Raw genomic sequence first — 18366 nt, 5'->3', positions numbered from 1 at the left:
TGAGTACACTGAATTATCACATTCTCAAAAATATGGTACAACATTTCAGATCAGTTTCTTAGGCTCTCTCAACATAACAATGAAGTTGTGTGCTACAGTGAAGGCAGCAAAACACCCACCTACAATACAAGAGGCTGTTGCCAGCAATATTGCAATTTGCATGATCACACACAGAAATATGCCCAGTAATAAAAGAAAACAATACACTCCTCAGAGAAAGAACAGGACAAATTTGGGTAAGTGTACATCATACATTTATTACCGAACAACTCTCTCAACTCCAAAATTGGGCACAGGGATTAAAAATAAAAATTCATTGCACTACCTAGTAAAGCATTACTAGTAACTCTCATAAAAAATGTACAAATTTTGTTAAAAATTCATCAAGCCTTCAAATGATTTGGTTACAGATATTTATAATACATTTAAAACTACATGTTAAATGATACAATAGCATATGATTTAAAGAAAACACTTAACAAAATATGATTCCAACAAAAACCGTAAGCTTTCATAATAATTAGCAAGTCTGAAACACAAGTAGCAAAATGAGGTAACAATGTACCAAAGGAAAAAAAACACAGCTTTTACAAAGGCCCAGAGATAACTCAGTTGTTTTCTACAATTAAAATTAAAACAGTTGGTAAGTCTCATTCCAAGTATCATGCATTGTATTAACAGCTCTGAAGTCACATTCAAGAGCCTGTAAAAATGATGTACAACACACGGTCTCACTTCCTTTTCTAAAAAAATGTGACACTGGAATTATCTGTAGGCCTTGATATCCACCAAAATGTCAAATTAAATTGACAGTTTATGCAAAAAACACAGCAGTGCCAATATGATAAAGCAAACTTATTGGAGGTTGAATAGTTTTTTTGCTTTTTTTTTTTTTTTTTTTTTTTTTTTTGACAAAAAGGGTCATTGGATGGCAGAAAGGCAATGAACATAAAAGAAGTGTTGCTGGATTGAGGTGCTGTCAGGCACCACGGCAGCTGTGCATAATACATGGCAGTTAAGAGCTGAACATAAATCCCCTGCCCTTGACAGTCACCACAGAGGATGTGGTTGTAGCTGTCTGAGCTGATTCAAAACATAAGCATGTGTGCTCTTTGTACACACTAACCACGGGAAGCAAGTCCACATTCATCCATGCAAACCAAAGAACCATTCCAGAAGAGACGAGCCATAAGAGTGCAACAATTAATTGCAGGATTTTACCAACCTAGACCCTCCATCTCCAAGATCTCCCATGGTCTCAGTGAATTTTAGCGGGGGAAAAGGGACATTTCTCCAGTTCCAGAAAGACAACTACTTTCCCTCGGCTTCAGAAGTATGTGTCTTGTTCACTTGTATCAAGTTTAGAAAAAGTACCCTCTTTCCATGCTTTGAACTGAATACTAAACACAGAAACATTAGTCATGTTTAAATCTGTACATGGATTTTTTTCTTTTGCAGTTTATATAAAAGAGGCTAAGTTTTGTAAGACATACGTGGCATATGCTTTTTAAACATGATTTTATTTGTTAAAAAAATAAATTTTATTACATGTAATTTAACCTGCTAGGTGCTATTGTGAAAAGTCTATTCTTTAACTCCACTGGAAGAGAGGAAAAAGAAATTCTAATATTTTGAACTGGAAGTAACAGCATTTTTATTTATTTTAGTGTTCCTAAGTAAGAAATGGAAATCTTAACTGTTTTTGAGAACTATCTGCATAACTAAACATAGGGAAAAACATCTGAAACAGGGAAAATTTGTGCTTTTATTTAGCTGCACCAAGAGCTGTAACTGGTTTGTAAAATCTTCAAAGAGGAAAACCAGCATGGAGAACATCTAACACTGTTTGAAATTTTAACTGATACTAAAGCATAGCAGCATACAAAAGCATCAGAAATGATAAAGAATAAACTTAAAGCTGAAACTGGCAGCAAGTTGTAGCAATACTGGTAATTGTGCCACTTGTGCTGCTGCAACCAAAGTAATGACACTGAATTTATGACAAGAGTTTCATTGCAAAAAGTGCATACTTTTAATAACTGTTTTAATAACTGTGGAATATGCAGACCTAAACATGCTAGAACACATTGGACACGTTAACAGTGTGAATGTTACAAAGAAAGCTCATTTTTTTAATGGCCCAAATAAAATATTATTCAGAGCACTTGAATAGACATTATCCCCTCATTTCACAGCACTGTTCAGGAAAGTATTCCAAATTTCTCCTCTAGTGGAGCACTCTGGAAACTTGATTGCAAAAACTTAGAGAGTTCCTTCCTCCTATTACACTCATCATGAAATAAGGAAGGGAAAGAAGCAGCATCAGGGCAACTGAATTCTGCAGGTAATGACCAAAACCTACCTCCTCTTGTTATAGGATGAAAGAAATAGGAAATTCTACTTCTCTGAGAAAACGCTAAAAAATGTATTTTATTCATGAAGTTGCAGGAACAAATTGTAACCTTTTACAAGTTATTTTAGTTACATACCAGCTTCCTTGTAGATGACAAAGACTGTACGTGATTAAAGCCAATGTTTATAAGCTAAAAGATTATGTCCTTAGCAAGTACAATGGGCAAAAGTTAAGAGCTGTTCCACAAGATCAGGACACCCTCAGTGAACTTTCTGCTTCCTTTCATGGAAGAAAGACATAACTGGCAAACCCAGCTAGAAAAATTTAGAAGGAAAACAGAAAAGCATTGATATTCATATTAGCAATTGAAAACATCAATATTGCTAAATGTGGTATTGCGAGTCTACATTGATAAAATAACTTGTAAATCAGCCATTAAAAAATCCGGACTTTGTAACATATGACAAAACCCCCAAAGTTACTCAGGTATGAACAATCAATGCATTCTTTAGTGGTACACACTTAAAGCCTCCAGTGAAGGGGAAGCATAACAGCTGTTCGTTTGAATAGTAGTAGGTAGAAAGGTCTTTACACCTGTAAGTACGTTGGGGACAAAATATTAAAAGTCTGTAATTGCTGCACCCCTTGCATTCAGTGTGCAACTGCAAACACAAGGAAAGGAACCAGTGTACAGTACTAGTACTGTTTAAATAACACACAAGATTATACATTGCAGCATAATTATTACTACACACATACGTTCTCAGTACATGCTGGTATATAGGTTCTCAAACGCGCTCACACCCAGTCACAAGCACACTTCACTCACCCTCCCACAGGCAAACACACACTCACACTGTTCATCCCCACTCACAGTATCTGAAGGCTCTATATAAGGTAGATTGCTATATTGTTTGGAGCTACCACTTTTTTTTCCTTTTTCTTTTATATAAAAGCACATGCTAAAAGATCACATCCACAGTAATCTCGCAGCAATACTCGGAATGATCACACAAAACCCAGGGAATGTTAGTGCACACACAAAATTAAGCTAAAAAAAAAAATCTTTGGAGTTCCAATCACACTTGTTAGTATAACAATCCTGTAACTGTGAAGACTAGTTATAAGCTTTATAATTGATTAAGTCACACAGTGCAAAGTAAGGTCCATTGACCCTTTTGTGTAAAGGGTAGGCTGGAAGCCACATGGGTAGGTAAGTTCAATAGAGAGTTCATATATACATGTGACCAGAAACAGCCAAACCAGATTTGTGCTCTTAGATTGGTCATTCTGAATCACGATGCACTTCCGAAGCATCAGCTCTACAAATCGGGCAGGTACGATTTGCCTGTAAAACCAGAAAAACAAGAAGGTTAACCAGACAGGCAAATACATTGTTAAAGTAATGTGTATGTGATACTGACATCTGTGACTGCTGAAGAGCAATTCAAGAGAAGACAGAATGTGGTTATGCCTTTCCTCTTATTTTGTTTTATTATGTTTGAATGGTGTGGTGAGTTTGGCAATTGATAATTACAAAAAAATAACTGCACCTTTTATCTTTGAAGACAAAGGGAGACAATAAATAAGGCTCTAGCTAAGCGATGGTGGTTTCATTAATGCAGATTCTCAATTATACTATATTGCCATCAGATGGATGCAACTAACCACCTGTACTGTATGCTGAAGAGAAACCCACCAAAACAAATTGAGACACCTTGGGCTGCAAATAAACACTTTGTGTGAGGACATCATATTGTCACAAACTGTATTGACCAGGAATGACATCATACTTTGTTTATTCAGTTATCATCACAGAAAACATCATACAGATTTGGTCAAAGCTGAAAGCAAACTAGGGGAAAAGGGAGGGGCTTTTAGTAAGGCAGAAGGGAAATAAAAAAAGTAAAGAAAAGATGACCCAAGCAGGTATTCAAATAACACACACCAGCAGGCCTAGATTCAGATCTTCAGTAAAGTGCACACTGAAAATATGTCCTAGCTTCCTTAAAAAGTAAGACAAATAAGAAGTAATATTCCTTAAGCTACTGGGAAAGTACTTCTGCCTTCTCATTCCCCTTTTCAAATAATGGCTAATTTAATATTAGCAAATAATGAAAAAAAGCTGCAGAAAAATATGTAACATTTATGAGTCAATACTTCCCTTTCAAAAGGAAGAGTGAAGAGAGCTCTTCCTTGTCCCAAATTCTCTATTACCAAAATTGCAGGACCAACCACTGTACTCCAAGTCTTCTAAGGCAATCAGATTTTCCAATGAAAGTACAAGTGAAGAGCATCAATAGAGTCTGTTGGCCAGAATTCAGAATTCTTTGTCTAATTTTTAAAATCCAAATAGTAACTAATCCAATGAAAGTAATATGTTGTTTATTACTGAGAAACATTATTCAGTAATGGAAGTTAAATTGACAGTGCATTTTTCCTGTCAATTTTCCTGCTCTCAGCTGTTAGCATTGTCCATAATTTTTACTGCTTTGTAATTTTTGTTAATCATGGACTGGAGTATCAATTAAAATTTTCTTTCTCTCTTTCACTAGTAGTTTCAAAATACACTTCAAAATGTCCTCACTCAGTCAGTTCATTCCATGTGCATGATTCTAAATATAGCCTGGCTAATATAACGTTTAAAATAAAAAGGCATGTTCTTAAACATTCAGTGAATTAATGAATCAAGAGCTATTAGCTTAGATTGGTAGTGAAGTAACAACCACTTGCACCACAGAACAGTATTCAGTAGGAATAATTTCCTGACAGGAATTGCAGAAATAGATCTACTGTGCCAGGATAAAATGAATGCTCATGGACACCATACCACTGCTTTTAAAGTAACTTTTCAAGATACTACATGAACATATGCTTTAAATTTAGTTGCATTCTTGTGTCTTTCATTAAATGAATTCCCTCTCTTGGCATTTAATATGACTCTTGGATGCCAAAAGAGGAACTTGGGGGACATAATATAGTAATTGTAACTTGCCACCCTTTCAGACAGACTTAATTTTGTGCTGTAACTACAGAGTGCTGCACAATGAATTTTTTTTTTTTGTATTTTATAGAAATTTACAGTTAAATTTAACAGAATTTAGGAAAATGAAACTATAAGGCTACCAGAATCCTAAAAACCACTGCACTACTTAGGTGTTAGTCCATCAGAAATATGTTGAAGTATAGTTACAGTTTGTCTTTTCTTACATATAATACAGCATTTCCTACCTAGCATTTCCTAGTACATTAAATATAAACACAGGTTGTCCTTTTAAGGTTGCTCTAAACCCTCAGGGTGAAGATAGGTCATGGTGTCAAGCTCTTCTTTGGAATAATAACTTTTATTTTATTGAAGAACACATTTCTCACGTGTTCATATCTGACTAGAGGATATAGGGTAAGAAAGAGCCAAATACTGTGAAACATGAGAACTGAAAATACTACAAAAATAAAAGGATAACTTCTTCCTTTTTAGTTCTTTTGTTTGCTCCACTGTATTACATCTTATCTCCTTAAGTCTTTAAGTTTGCTTAAATAGGAAAGTATTTTAGCTGAAGTGGGCAACCTAACGCACTGTTATGCAACATTTCCTCTTACTTGCTCACCACCTGAAAGGATAGTACTGTCAAATATTCCATGCAAGCCACAAAACTTTTTTAGATAGTTTTTTTACTTCTCCATCATCACCAACAGGTAACTCAAGAAGAATATTTTTAAAGTACTCAGATTCAATCACTAACCTTTTACTTACATCTGTCACTAAAGTGACATATGATGGAGCTTAAAAAAAGAATTAATTTGACTCCACAGTTCTAGAAATAGTCCTAGATAACAAATACACTCTTCAAAGAAATGAGATTAAATCAGTAAAAAATAGCAACTAACTGATAATTTTTTTTTCTTTTTCTACCTTGTGGAAAAACATTACAGGTACTGAAAGCTACAATTTTAACCTTCCCTTGTAGAATTTATGAACCTGATGTTGGCTGGATGATGTGAATTAGGTGGATGCGGACATAATAATACAATCAAGATATATTAAAAAAAGCTTTCAAATTCATAAAGGAAAGGACAGAAGCAAAACTAAAGTGCAAAGTATTTTCCAGTTATCATCACTTCCAGACGTTAGCTTCTTAACTGTAACCAAGTTTAGACAGAGGCTGTAACCAAAATAGACTGGTGTTACAGGTAATTCATTACAGCTTCCAAAACAAAATAGTTTTTATTTCCACACACCATCTTTCTACCACTGTAACTGAAAGCACAAGGTGCAAAAGTATTGTCTTAGTGATCCTAAACTAAGATGGTTTAACCGTGTCTATCTTATTTTGCACTCAGTTCTGGAATAACAATGTCAATGCAAGTTTTACTAAGTTTAACTGCACCCCTCTACATTTTGATTGCATATCTTGCATCTCATTCTAAAGACAACCTTTAGAAAATACTACATGTGAAGATCTGATAGAAAATGCAGTTTCTAAGATGGGACAGAAACATTAGCAAAACTATTTCACCGCTAGAGCAGTACACCATGATTATGAAAATGGGCTAAACTAAATCTACTTTTTTCACTTTGCAGTTCCAATTTCTATTATCAGTTCATTAACAATTGAAAGTGCTAACTTTAAAAGAAACACATTGAGTCCCAAAAAAGATTAACTCAACATGCTTATCTGAGTCTTGAGTATGAACACAGGTAAGAAAAAAAGCATTAAGAAAACGACAAACACCCAAGACACTTTCTTGACACGTTCCTCTAACTTCAGAAATCTGCAGATCACGGGTTCTATGAATCAGAGGTGTATTTTTTTGCATTAACAGCCTGGAAGAGATGTCTTTAAAAAAGTCCACATAATAAACCTACAGCATCCACTATCTTGCAGGCCATGTCAAATGACATTTTCTTTTTTCCTTTTTTTTTATGTAAAGTAGAGAGCATACTATTCCTGGATACTCACTGTCCACACCACAAGTGACTCAGAGAGTTTCATGCAATGAAAGATTGACACATGTAGTGTGGATGTTGCTCAAGAAGAGGAGGGAGACACTGAAGAACACCACTTCGATACATATTGACTATAAATTTGTAGTAAGTGAATAAAACTGCATATGTCTAGCAGAGAAAAACTGGTAATATTTATGTGGAGTGTGGCTTTTCAGTATGACAATAAAACAATTATCCTCTTGCTGATTCTTGAGCATGTATGTGAATTCAGAAAGTTTTGGACCATTTCTACCAAAAATCATGAGCATTACAAATAGTTACACTGGTCCTAGATTTTTTAGAATCTTTAGACTTAGACTACCAAGGGTACTGTAGCCAAAGGGCAATTTCACATCTCATTTTTTCAAATCTTTCTCATTATTCTTGGTATCTTCTCAGCAAAAAAAAAAAATACTATCAATATTAATCTGACTTTTTCATTTTCTGCTTGCAATATTTTAGCACTTGTGTAAGATACGATGTCATATTTATGATGCCAAAAAGGCAAGGGGCTTTTATCTCATTTTTCAAGACAACAAACACCATCTGTAATTTTCTAGGGACCACATCAACATAGGATCACTGCAGTTCCCAACGCTCCACACAACAGACTAAACAGATTAAAGCAGAATAGAATAAAATAGTCAAAAAACTGAGGCAAGATGGGAATCAATACCTTGCTGGCAGTAGATCTGGAAAATGCAGCCTGCAGAAATGTCTGCTATTATCCACCTGTATTTCTTGTTCTTCTCACCTTCAGCTGCTATTTAATCAGTGCTCTTACCGGGCGGTCCTGATTCTTGAACCTTTCTTTTTTGCTCAAATTCTCTTGGATGGGTAAACAATTTTTACCCATAAATGTACACATGTAACCCACTTTATTTGCCCCAGAAACTAAAATTAAACAAAAAGTGGGTAAGCAAACGTGCTGATACTCATTCTTCCTAGGCAAGCTAGGAAGCCACCATCATTATTAACCTCTGTATCATAACTCCTATATTATTTACTTTTTTCAAGTATTCTTTCATGTCATGTATTACTGAAATGCACAGTTATTGTTTTAAGCAAATGGAAAACATAGTAAGAGCTGTCAATGAAAACAATTGTATTCATATTAGTTTTCCCTTGCAACAAATATTATGAAGAAACAATCTTCATCAGTTATTAGAATAATATAATATCTAGGCAGTGCTTCCATTCTGCTGGCATTTCTGAATATCAGAAACATGAAACAAGATGAAATGAAGTGGAAAAGCAAAATATCCCCACCCTCTCCTACAAAACTACATAACCAATTTCATCTAATATAGGATTACTTTTCTTACCTTCAGCCATTTATCAACACACTTGGCATGGAACTCGTGGTTACAGGGTAAGACTCTAAGTAGCTGCCTTGACTCAAAATCACACATGCATACCACACATCTAAAAAAGACAATGAAGTTCAAATGTATTTGCTATGTAAGTACAATAAATATGCAATTCCATACAAAACCTTACAGGTATGATTGCAACACAGTAGCTATTTTACTCCTTCAGTAGCTACAGTGATCTATATCTAACAATGGAAATTGAGAATTGTCTCTAATTGGTTTAATGGGTGTCTTGTGGTATTTTTAATTTACTGTGCTTTCACTTCATAAAGCAAGTATTCTTGTTCTTCTGACCTAGCTGTGACTGCAAGTTAAAGAAATTAAAATCATGCCACCAAAATTACGGATTTTTGAAAGAGACCAATATACTTACAACGTCTGCTCTGACTGGTGATTGTTTGGATTGAACCTGTACGATGGAAGCTGCTCAATGTCTGCTTTTGTTAATCCCCGTGGTTTGGCTTCTCCCAGACGTTCTGCCAAATTCAGCAGTGCCTGCAAGACATGGAAACTAGACATTTAAAAATTCACTGATCAAACAGGCTTTGGTTCCATTAGTGTTGGGGACTACCAACTACATCTCACTACCCCAGCTGCTAGCACAAAACACCCTTCTACAAAAAAATGTTTAAAACTTTAGTTCTCCCATACAATACAAGCTCCTTGGAAAGTCTTTCAGAACTTAACCATCTTTATAATTGTGTAAGATATCTCTGGGATTTCAAAAGCCACTTCCCAAGGACCCAATTTCCAATTAGTCCTGTGACTGCATGCGCAGCTCAGTAAGTAATTCCCTTCTGAGGGATTGCCTTACCCTTAATTAACTGCTGGTAACCAGAAAAAACTCAACTAATTTATTTCAAAAGAATATGTGAATTTGGTCTTATGAGAGAAATCATAAATTTAATGGGACAGTTTATGATTCCCACTCCATGTCTTGGGCTAATTGAATTAAAATATGGAGATTTTATGCACAATCTGGAAAACAAATACATATCATCAAACTTTAGGCACTCTTTTGGCTGCTAATTTTTATGTCAATTTTCTGTAAGCCAACAATTGCAATTAAAATAATTTCATGTATATAATTTACAATCTGTCATGTATTTAACTCACATTCCTTCATGGGGGGCCTAGGAAACAACATCAGTGTGATAGAGAATCAATCCACAGAAAAGATCCTATGAAAGCTGCAAATGGTATTGATTTCTTGCACTACTCAACCTAGGACCCAAATTCTCAGAAGACATTGCTTCTGAACCACCACAGAAGTTTTTACAGAAGTGCTCATTGCTAAACTGAGGACATGCAACTACACAGACATCTTAACAGACAAAGGGATGCAAAAGTCAGGGTTAATGATGACAAACTCAAGAGAAATCAAATGGAATCCATTCACTTCAGAAACAACAGTTGGAACAGCCCCATAATTATCTAGGATATTTAAGAGGGTTCTGCGTCTTTAGATGTGAATTACCATCCCCTCCAGAGGGCAAGAAGAAAAGTCAGTAAGGCAATTTTATAAAAATTACATTTAGATTAATTAATTCTATGACATTAAAACTATTCTGAAAGTTACACTCATAAAACCAGTAACTTACCCTTTTCTTTTGAAAGTGCTTCACTTCTGTTTGGTATTTAAAATTAATTAAATTTTGAAAGATTTAATTTAATGATTACTAGCCTGGAAAGGTGAATTCTGGGAAAGAGCAACAGACAAAAAAGAAAGCTAAACACTTCTACTATTCAGTACTACAAACAAAATCTGAAAGGGCAATTTTTGGATTCTGTCTTCACAGTCACAACATTTATTTGGAAGGCAAAACCAGGATTAAAAGCAAAATATAATAAAATTTTATATATTGCTTAAGCTAAAATCTATTCTTTAAAGGTAGCTGTAGTTCACACACCAACCTCGTAGTTTTCTACCTCTCCATCTTCCACATCCAATTCAAAGCTGAAAGCTGGTCCAACTGCCGGTGGCACTGGGAGCATTGATCTACCATGAGAGCAAACAAGGATAAGGTTCAGCATCTTACTGAAGGAAAGTACAAAGGTAAAGTAACCTTTCTGATGCCACTCAAACCAACATGTTCTCAGAACTGGCAAAAATGTTATGTTTGAAGTCAAAAACAGACATTTGAAGTGAAAGAGTTACAGGAAAAAGCTTCTTCTGCTACTTTCTGATATTGGGAGTGCTGACTTTTTAACAGCATGTGCATTTCACTTGGTACTTTTAACCAAGCTCAAAAACAAATCTCTTAATTATCACAGACTATGGGGACCTAAAACTGACAAAAAATTGACAAACTGGTTTATAATAACTTTATTTCTTTAAGTGGATAAAAGACCATATAAAAGAGGAATGCTAAGTTCATTTAGATCTCCAACATAAAAGTCTTGCAACTTCAGCAAGCCTAAAACACACAATGAAGATAAACTGAATTTACTACTGGACAAACTTCCATCCTGAAGGCAAGCACAAATTCACTTTCTCATGTACTGTGATGTTCATAAAAGCAGATTCCTCTTAGACTGACAGATCAGAGAGATGTTTTTGGTTGTATATTCAGTAAGTCTTTCTACCCCCCAAGGTAGTATAATGGGTCAAAACTTCATCCACAGACATGGAAATCACAAATTCAAAGCACTAATACAGTAGAATCAGGAATTACTGTGCCACATTATGTCCTCAATGAACAGGCAAGAAGCTATAACATTACTCTCAGACTGCAAGATGAAAAGTTGAACAACTTCGCTGAATCAGATTTCTGGTGCCATTTTCATGCCATATCTGACACTGTGCACAGAATCTATAGATCTGGTGTCAGTGCTTGATTATTTCCTTGTCAATGTCACCTTTGCCACCAGAAACTTTATCTTTGTTTTCCACACGTTTAATTCTTACTTCCAATACAGAACACAGAAGACTAACACATCTCGTGTCATAGACCAAACTTTCTTCCAGAGAGTCTACCATAACACACTACAGGTAATTCCTAAATTTTAATTGTCCCACTTCTTTTCCAGAAACAGCTAATCAGAGGCAGAACAGAAATGTGACAGCTGTGACAGAGCTGTGACAGCACTTCAGCCAGTAAAGAGTAACACAGCACAGAAGTCCCCACTCTTGTGTTCTATAATTAAGAACCAAACCAAATGTATTCCATAAGTGAAGACTCCTATGACTTGATCCTAAAATGTAACTATGCCTCTGTAAGAGTATCACAGAACTATGGTTTAAAATCTGTTGAAGATTTTATCAAGAGCTCAGAAACAAGAGACTACTATGCCTCAAAATACCTACAAAACTACACTGGACAAAAATTGTTTACTTGTATTTTTCCTTGCTTAGTGGTATAAGGCTATCCAAAAAAGGCTGAAAAATTTATACAGAAATGGTAAGTTTTCCTCTGAGACAGGTGAAATATGCCTGGTTTCTGGTAGAGACCAACCATAAAAAGTGCCAAGATGTTTGCTGATTTCTTAACGGCCTACATGGAAGCAAATGTACTTTTCACTTACAGCACATAAGGTAATAGGCTGGGATGGTAAGGGTGTGGTGGTATTGGCTGCTGTGATCGGTATCTGCTGCGCCCTGTGAGTCTTCGAGGCATAAAAGGTGGGTAAGGCTGCAAGAAAGAAGAAAATAAGCTTCAACTGAAACTTGTGGAACTGGAACTTGTGACCAGTTCTTGGCTACCCAGCACAAGATAGACATGGACATACTGGAGAGAGTCCAACAAAGGGTCACTAAGATGGAACTGGAGCATCTCACATGTGCAAAAAGGCTGAGACAGCTGAGCCTGCTGGAGAAGAGAAGATTTGTGGATCCTATCAATGTATATGAATACCTGAAGGGAGGGTGCAAAGAAGACGGAGCCAGGCTCTTTTCAGTGGTGCCCAGTGGCAGGACCAGAGACATTGAGCACAGACTGAAATATAGGAGGCTCCATCTGAACATCAGGAAACACTTCTTTACTCTGAGGGTGACTAAGCATTGGCACAGGTTGCCTAGGGAGATGGTCTCCCTTCCTGGAGATACTCAAAAGCTGGCTGGACATAGTCCTGGACACCCAGTTTTAGGTGGCCTGCTTGACCAGACGACTTCCCCTCCAACCTTATCCAGTCTGTGAGCCCATGATTCAAGATTTTCTACTCTTAATCTATATGCCCAATAATGAAATCCACTTTGATTAAAGCATTATTTAAAAAATCCAGTCTCTACTAAAATCCAAAAGAATCTCAGCATCAATTTGAAATTACTATTCCCATCTACAACATACAATCGTATCGATTCATGTGAAAAAGAGGTAATATACAACAGAAATCCTTAGAAATCCTTGTATGTTTAGTCTACAGTCAGTATAGTTTGGGAAACAGGACATGAATTGCTGACCCTCTTGTAAATATAAAAGGCACAGGTGCTATTATGCAGGCCTGTGCATAAGCAGTTGAGTAAAGAAGCTCTTAAAAAATCCTTTAAAAATGAGAACTTTAAAAAAATCTCTTTAATAAAACTCTAACTTTTAAGCAGTGGTATATATTTACATTTAGGCTTAAAGGCTTTAAGCCTTTCAGGTGTATGTGGATGGTTTAATCAGTACAATTTCTGCAGCTGGACCACACGGAGAGAAACTAAAGCCCAAAGTTTCAATGCATTCATTCCATGGATAAATCAGGGTGCTTTTTTTCATCTTTTACTGAAATGTCTTTTTATTTTCTACAAGTGAAACTCATGCAATCCTACTGAATTCATATTTGAGGGTCTTAAGACTTTTTTATTTTTTTAACAAAATAAGTCTTTACCAGCATGTTTGAAATTTGAAAGCACAAGAGCTCAACACTCCCAATAACTAACCAAAAATCCCCTAATCTTACAATGGAAACATTACAATTAGGTAGCCATCGTCATACATAAAATTAACGTATGAATATAAGCACAATGCAAAAGAGCCAGGCTCCTTTCAGCTGAAGTCTCAAACTAGACATATCAAATATTAATTTTACTGCTTTGTGAATTCTACAACCCAAAAACATAATTAGAAACTGTTGTGTTCACTGAATGAAAAAGAATCAGAAATGCAGCTATTCCATTCTAATGTTAGTACAAATAAAGCTTTATAAAGATTTAGTACTACTTTATAAAAGGCCACATGGTTACTTGTAATGTCTCCATTCTACTCCTCAGCAATAAACAATACAAAGCTGAAGCATCAGAGAGGACAAATGCTGCAATCTGCAGAAAATGGTAATATGTTCCCCATCTACTTTAACAACTAGACTTAAAAATGAAGGAAGTCTGACTCCAAGCAAAACATTTATGATTAGACTAATTAATCTAACAAACATACTGAATAAAATACAAGCAGTTTATGGAAGCTTTCAAGTCTCCTGGACTTCAAAGTGTCTCGTAGTGCCTGAAAACTTCATTGAAAATCTATACATCTTTAGATTAGGAGTTAGTTGGTCACCTTTTGAAAAGGTCAGTGTTTACGTGAACCTTTATAAAAACTACAGCAAGCATTTGACTGTGATTTCAAGGAGAATAATTAAAGACAAGATATCTGTATATCCCGCAGCCACAGGGCCTAAAATTTAATTATTATTTAAAATTTAAATAACAATAGGCCCCTAAAACCAGTTACAACTTGATGCACATGTCAAACAATAAAAAAATTCAGCACCTCTACTAGGGATCTAGCTATTTCTCCCAGCATCACACAGGCAGGACAGGGGGTATTTTGTTGCTTTTTTTTTTTAAAGTGACCCGCACAAAACAACAACAGCAGCAACAACAAAATCCTGATCCACTTCAGGACTAGTATAATTGCAAATTAAAGTACAAGACAAAGATCCTAGAAGTAACACCACTGGACACATCACAGAAGCACATGATTCAACTAAATTCAACACAGACTTTATTCTGTACCACTTCTAATTTTATTTTGTGCTGCTGCAGCTGAACTCCCTGTTGATCCCCTGAAAGCTGACTTAAATCATGCTTTATAACATGGCTATCTCTGTAATATGTGGCATGGTGTAAGCCATGGAAGCACTCTACAACTGTTTAAAGGGAAAGTTTTTAAAGTATTCTGGCTTTCCTGAGTTGTGGAAACTCAGCATATCATGAAGAATTAAACTAAAAGTGGTAACAGTTTTTCTAAACTGTACTGACCAATTCCTGCAACAGACTATATGACAACATGGAAAGTTTTCTAAGTAAATGCTGCTGCACTCTTCAGATAATGTTACTGGAAATAATTTGCTGATGTAATTAAATTACCCTTAACTCAATTAACAAAAGCTTAAAGAAAACACCACAGTATGCAGCTATTACAATAATGGAATATGATTGCAAAAATGTGACTTTTCAACAAAATGTACTATAGAATAAAGATCAAGAATGTTAATGCAGTATGAAAGAGAATGTAACACAGGAAACAATACTTACTACCCCAAATGACACCTCCTGGTGTAATGGATCATGGGCTAAGAATTGAAGAGGAGCTGAGGGAGGCAACGTTGGTGGATGGGCTGAGGGAGGGTATGTAAAACCTCCTACAGGAAGATGTTCTCCAAGCAATTCTACGTCATTTTCTATCCTTTGAAGTGGCTACAAAAAAACCAGAGATAGCCTTTGTTGCAATAAAAGAGATGAAATTTTTCCCCAGTAAAGAACTGCAGTCCCAGCTGTATACTCTGTGCTGCTGTGATCTATTCTAGAGTATCTCTATGAACAATTCCTAGGCCATTAACATTACTCAAAAAAGCAAAGACAACACTACACACTTGATATAAGTTCACCCTTTCCAGCTAGCCGTGCTTACAGACCAGGCATTTTTGTGATCTAGCAAATATAGGAGTGGCTGTAATTTCCTGTATCTTGCATTTTTCAGGACAAATATTTGCTCTCCCTCTTGCCAGGCTGCTTTCACAATACAACTATGCAAGAGAAAAAAATAAACAACCATAGACAAGAACTGAAATTGTGCCAGAAAAACTGAAAAGTAGAGAGGAATCATGGTGATTCCAGCAGATGAAACTGGCAATGATATCCAGAAAGCAGATGCTTTCCCAGGAGGGTCATGCAAGCAGTCCTAATAAGCAATCCTGATATTTCAAAAGCATGAGATTCCAAGATTAGTTTTGTTGCTAGTCAAATCTATAACATGAGTTCAAAAATGCCCAAGAAATAACCAGGAATTCTCACTGTTTCATAAATACACCTTTCTGTTATTGACACTGAATTCCACCATTTCAAGAAATTCAGCTGAGAAAGCCACCTTGAGGAACCAAAGTAATATTCTGTTTTTCTTTTACAGAATGAACAAGATATTCTTAAACCACTACAATACAAGTTTTTGGCAGAGCTGAAAGCTTAGAGGCAAACCTAGTTAAAAACCTAAGTAAGCAACTCAAGCTAAAACCTGAGTCCATACATTTTCTAAAGCTAAGTATTGTAAAGATTTCTACCACAAAAAACCACTTTGTTAAGATAATGGAAACTGTTCTCCCATTACTGTAATGATGTGATTACAACCCTATTACAAACTTTACAAACCAGAGACGTAGCATAAGGAGTCTAAGCAGTGTTTGCAACAATAATGCTGTATCCTCTGTTACAGAAAGATCTATGTCTTCTACTCACCACGGCAAACAAATGGACAAGTACTCAGATAACCGCATAGAAAGAGTGGTAGGCCAGAACTGTAAACCTGATTTCCCCCTAAATCCAAAACAGAGTCACATCTTCCCATGTTGCCACAGTCCGTTTCACTAAGCCAAATCTGCTTAAGCAACAGCATCAGTAACTTTCAAAAGTGTAAAGGAAAAGGACTGGTTATTTAAAAATTAATCAAGAAGTAAGACTTCTTGTATTATTATGTAAAAAAAGAAATACGTAATAAAAGCAACACTGTGCTCTTTTATCTACTAAGCTTTTCTCTGAGATGCCTAAAATGCTTACAAAACCTCCTCTGGATTCTATTCGGCTTCCTGGGAAATACCTGATGGTGAAGGAAATACCCATCTTTCTGAGAGAAGTAAAAGCCTATGAAGGAAACAGCAGAGCCAACGATGAAATCTAACGTGAAACACTGAACTTTAGAAGTATTTTTTTTATCTTCATACCAAGCAGTTACAATTTGAAAGAAAATCCTTGTTTCCTGAATCAGGTATCAGTACCATGTGCCCATCCAGCCCACCAGCTCTACTGAGAGTGGGGTAAGAATCATTACTTACCGACCGTGACTGCTGTGCTTGGAAAGGAACAAACTGTCCTGGAGGAGGTAAGTGAGGAGGGTGGTGTGTAGAGATATGAGGAGGATGCAAAAGGAATGGGTCACTAGAAATGAGGGGTGGAAATGCTGCATATGGTACAGGTAGATGCTGGACTGAGCACGCCTGAAGCATCTGAAATAAAATGAAAACAATACATTTTTGTAGCACAAACATTCCCTGCACAATATTCCATATTCTATGTATTTATTATGGAAAGGTATAATTGTAACAGAACAGTTCTTTAGCCTTGTTGAAAAAGCCTCCAAAATACACGTAAATAGTAACTCATTCAAATACCCAAGGAACCGTGATTACTACAGAAGAGGCTCTAGGAAGCAGCATAGTGTGACATCTGCTAGGTGTGCATGAAGTCACTCGGAGTCTGGATTTTCAATACTCCAGGATTAGACAGGCTCCTAAGTGATGAGCAGATACTGTTATTCTAGTTCATTTTATTTTCCCCACATATCACCATCTAAACAACATGCCTAAGCAATGGTCTTGCAACTACTTTAAGCTTTAGATGCAGCTGAGGGACTCAGCTGTCAGACCGTGGCCAATGACCTCTGTTGCCTCATATGCCAGGAATAATTCATACAGTCTGCTCCATTTTGCATTTTTGGGGGAGTCCTGTGCTCTAAAAGCAGGTCCCTAGAGACAGATATTACAGGATACAGCTCTTTTTCTCTCCTCCTTTAAATTCCTGGCACAAAAGCATCTTCGGACACTAACGTTTGAACAATAAAATCATGAAGGCACTGCAGGGCAACAGGAATGTGCTTTGTGGCATTGTTCAGTTTTAATTCCACCTCTACATATGGAGGAGAAAGGAACCTGCATTCTCTTTTTTGTTGTGCCTTGATCCAATATGAGACTTGTATTTTGATAAATTAAGGCTATCCTCTGAAACAGCTGAAGATAAATTCGCAGGTAGAACATCTCACAGTCTCCTTCAAAACATGAGATTCTTTGGGAAACACTGAAATAGGATTCTACGTGGTAAAGATTACCATAGGTCCTATATATGTTTGGAAATGTTTGATTTGTGCTATGCCCACGCTACTTTTTAAAGTTAGAGCAAATGAGGCCACACTAACTTCTTTATCCATTCAAGTTTTTAAAAAAGTTCTTCAGTTTGGATATATCATAGAATGACCTAGGTTGGAAGGCACCTTAAAAGATCATTTTGTTCTAACCCCCCTGCCACGGTTAGGGACACCTTTCACTAGACCAGGCTGCTCAGACTTTCATCCAACCTGGCCTTGAATACTTTCAGGGATATGGAATACATAATTTTCCTGGGCAACTTGTTCCAGTGCCTCATCATCCTCACAGTAAAGATTTTTTTTCCCCTATCATCCAATTTAAAC

The 18366-nt window shown here is 36.2% G+C and overlaps 1 protein-coding gene across 4 annotated transcripts in view; it reads right to left on the bottom strand.

Annotated features, from left to right (window-relative positions):
• Positions 1-237: 237 nt before the first annotated feature.
• Positions 238-18366, bottom strand: part of RNF38 (ring finger protein 38) — a 107333-nt gene continuing 89204 nt past the window's right edge. For all 4 annotated transcript variants that reach the window (XM_056513117.1, XM_056513118.1, XM_056513120.1 and 1 more), the window contains 7 exons: positions 16958-17128; positions 15168-15329; positions 12239-12345; positions 10628-10712; positions 9087-9208; positions 8666-8765; positions 238-3701 (listed from right to left, as the gene is read on the bottom strand). In XM_056513117.1, the coding sequence (XP_056369092.1) occupies positions 3639-3701; positions 8666-8765; positions 9087-9208; positions 10628-10712; positions 12239-12345; positions 15168-15329; positions 16958-17128 (810 nt within the window). In that variant the 3' untranslated portion in view covers positions 238-3638. The remainder of the gene's footprint in view (positions 3702-8665; positions 8766-9086; positions 9209-10627; positions 10713-12238; positions 12346-15167; positions 15330-16957; positions 17129-18366) is intronic.

The sequence above is a fragment of the Oenanthe melanoleuca genome, chromosome Z (assembly GCF_029582105.1).
Source record: "Oenanthe melanoleuca isolate GR-GAL-2019-014 chromosome Z, OMel1.0, whole genome shotgun sequence".
Taxonomy (NCBI): domain Eukaryota; kingdom Metazoa; phylum Chordata; class Aves; order Passeriformes; family Muscicapidae; genus Oenanthe; species Oenanthe melanoleuca.
Note: the sequence above shows the minus strand (reverse complement) of the source record. Positions and strands in the feature narration are given on the sequence as shown.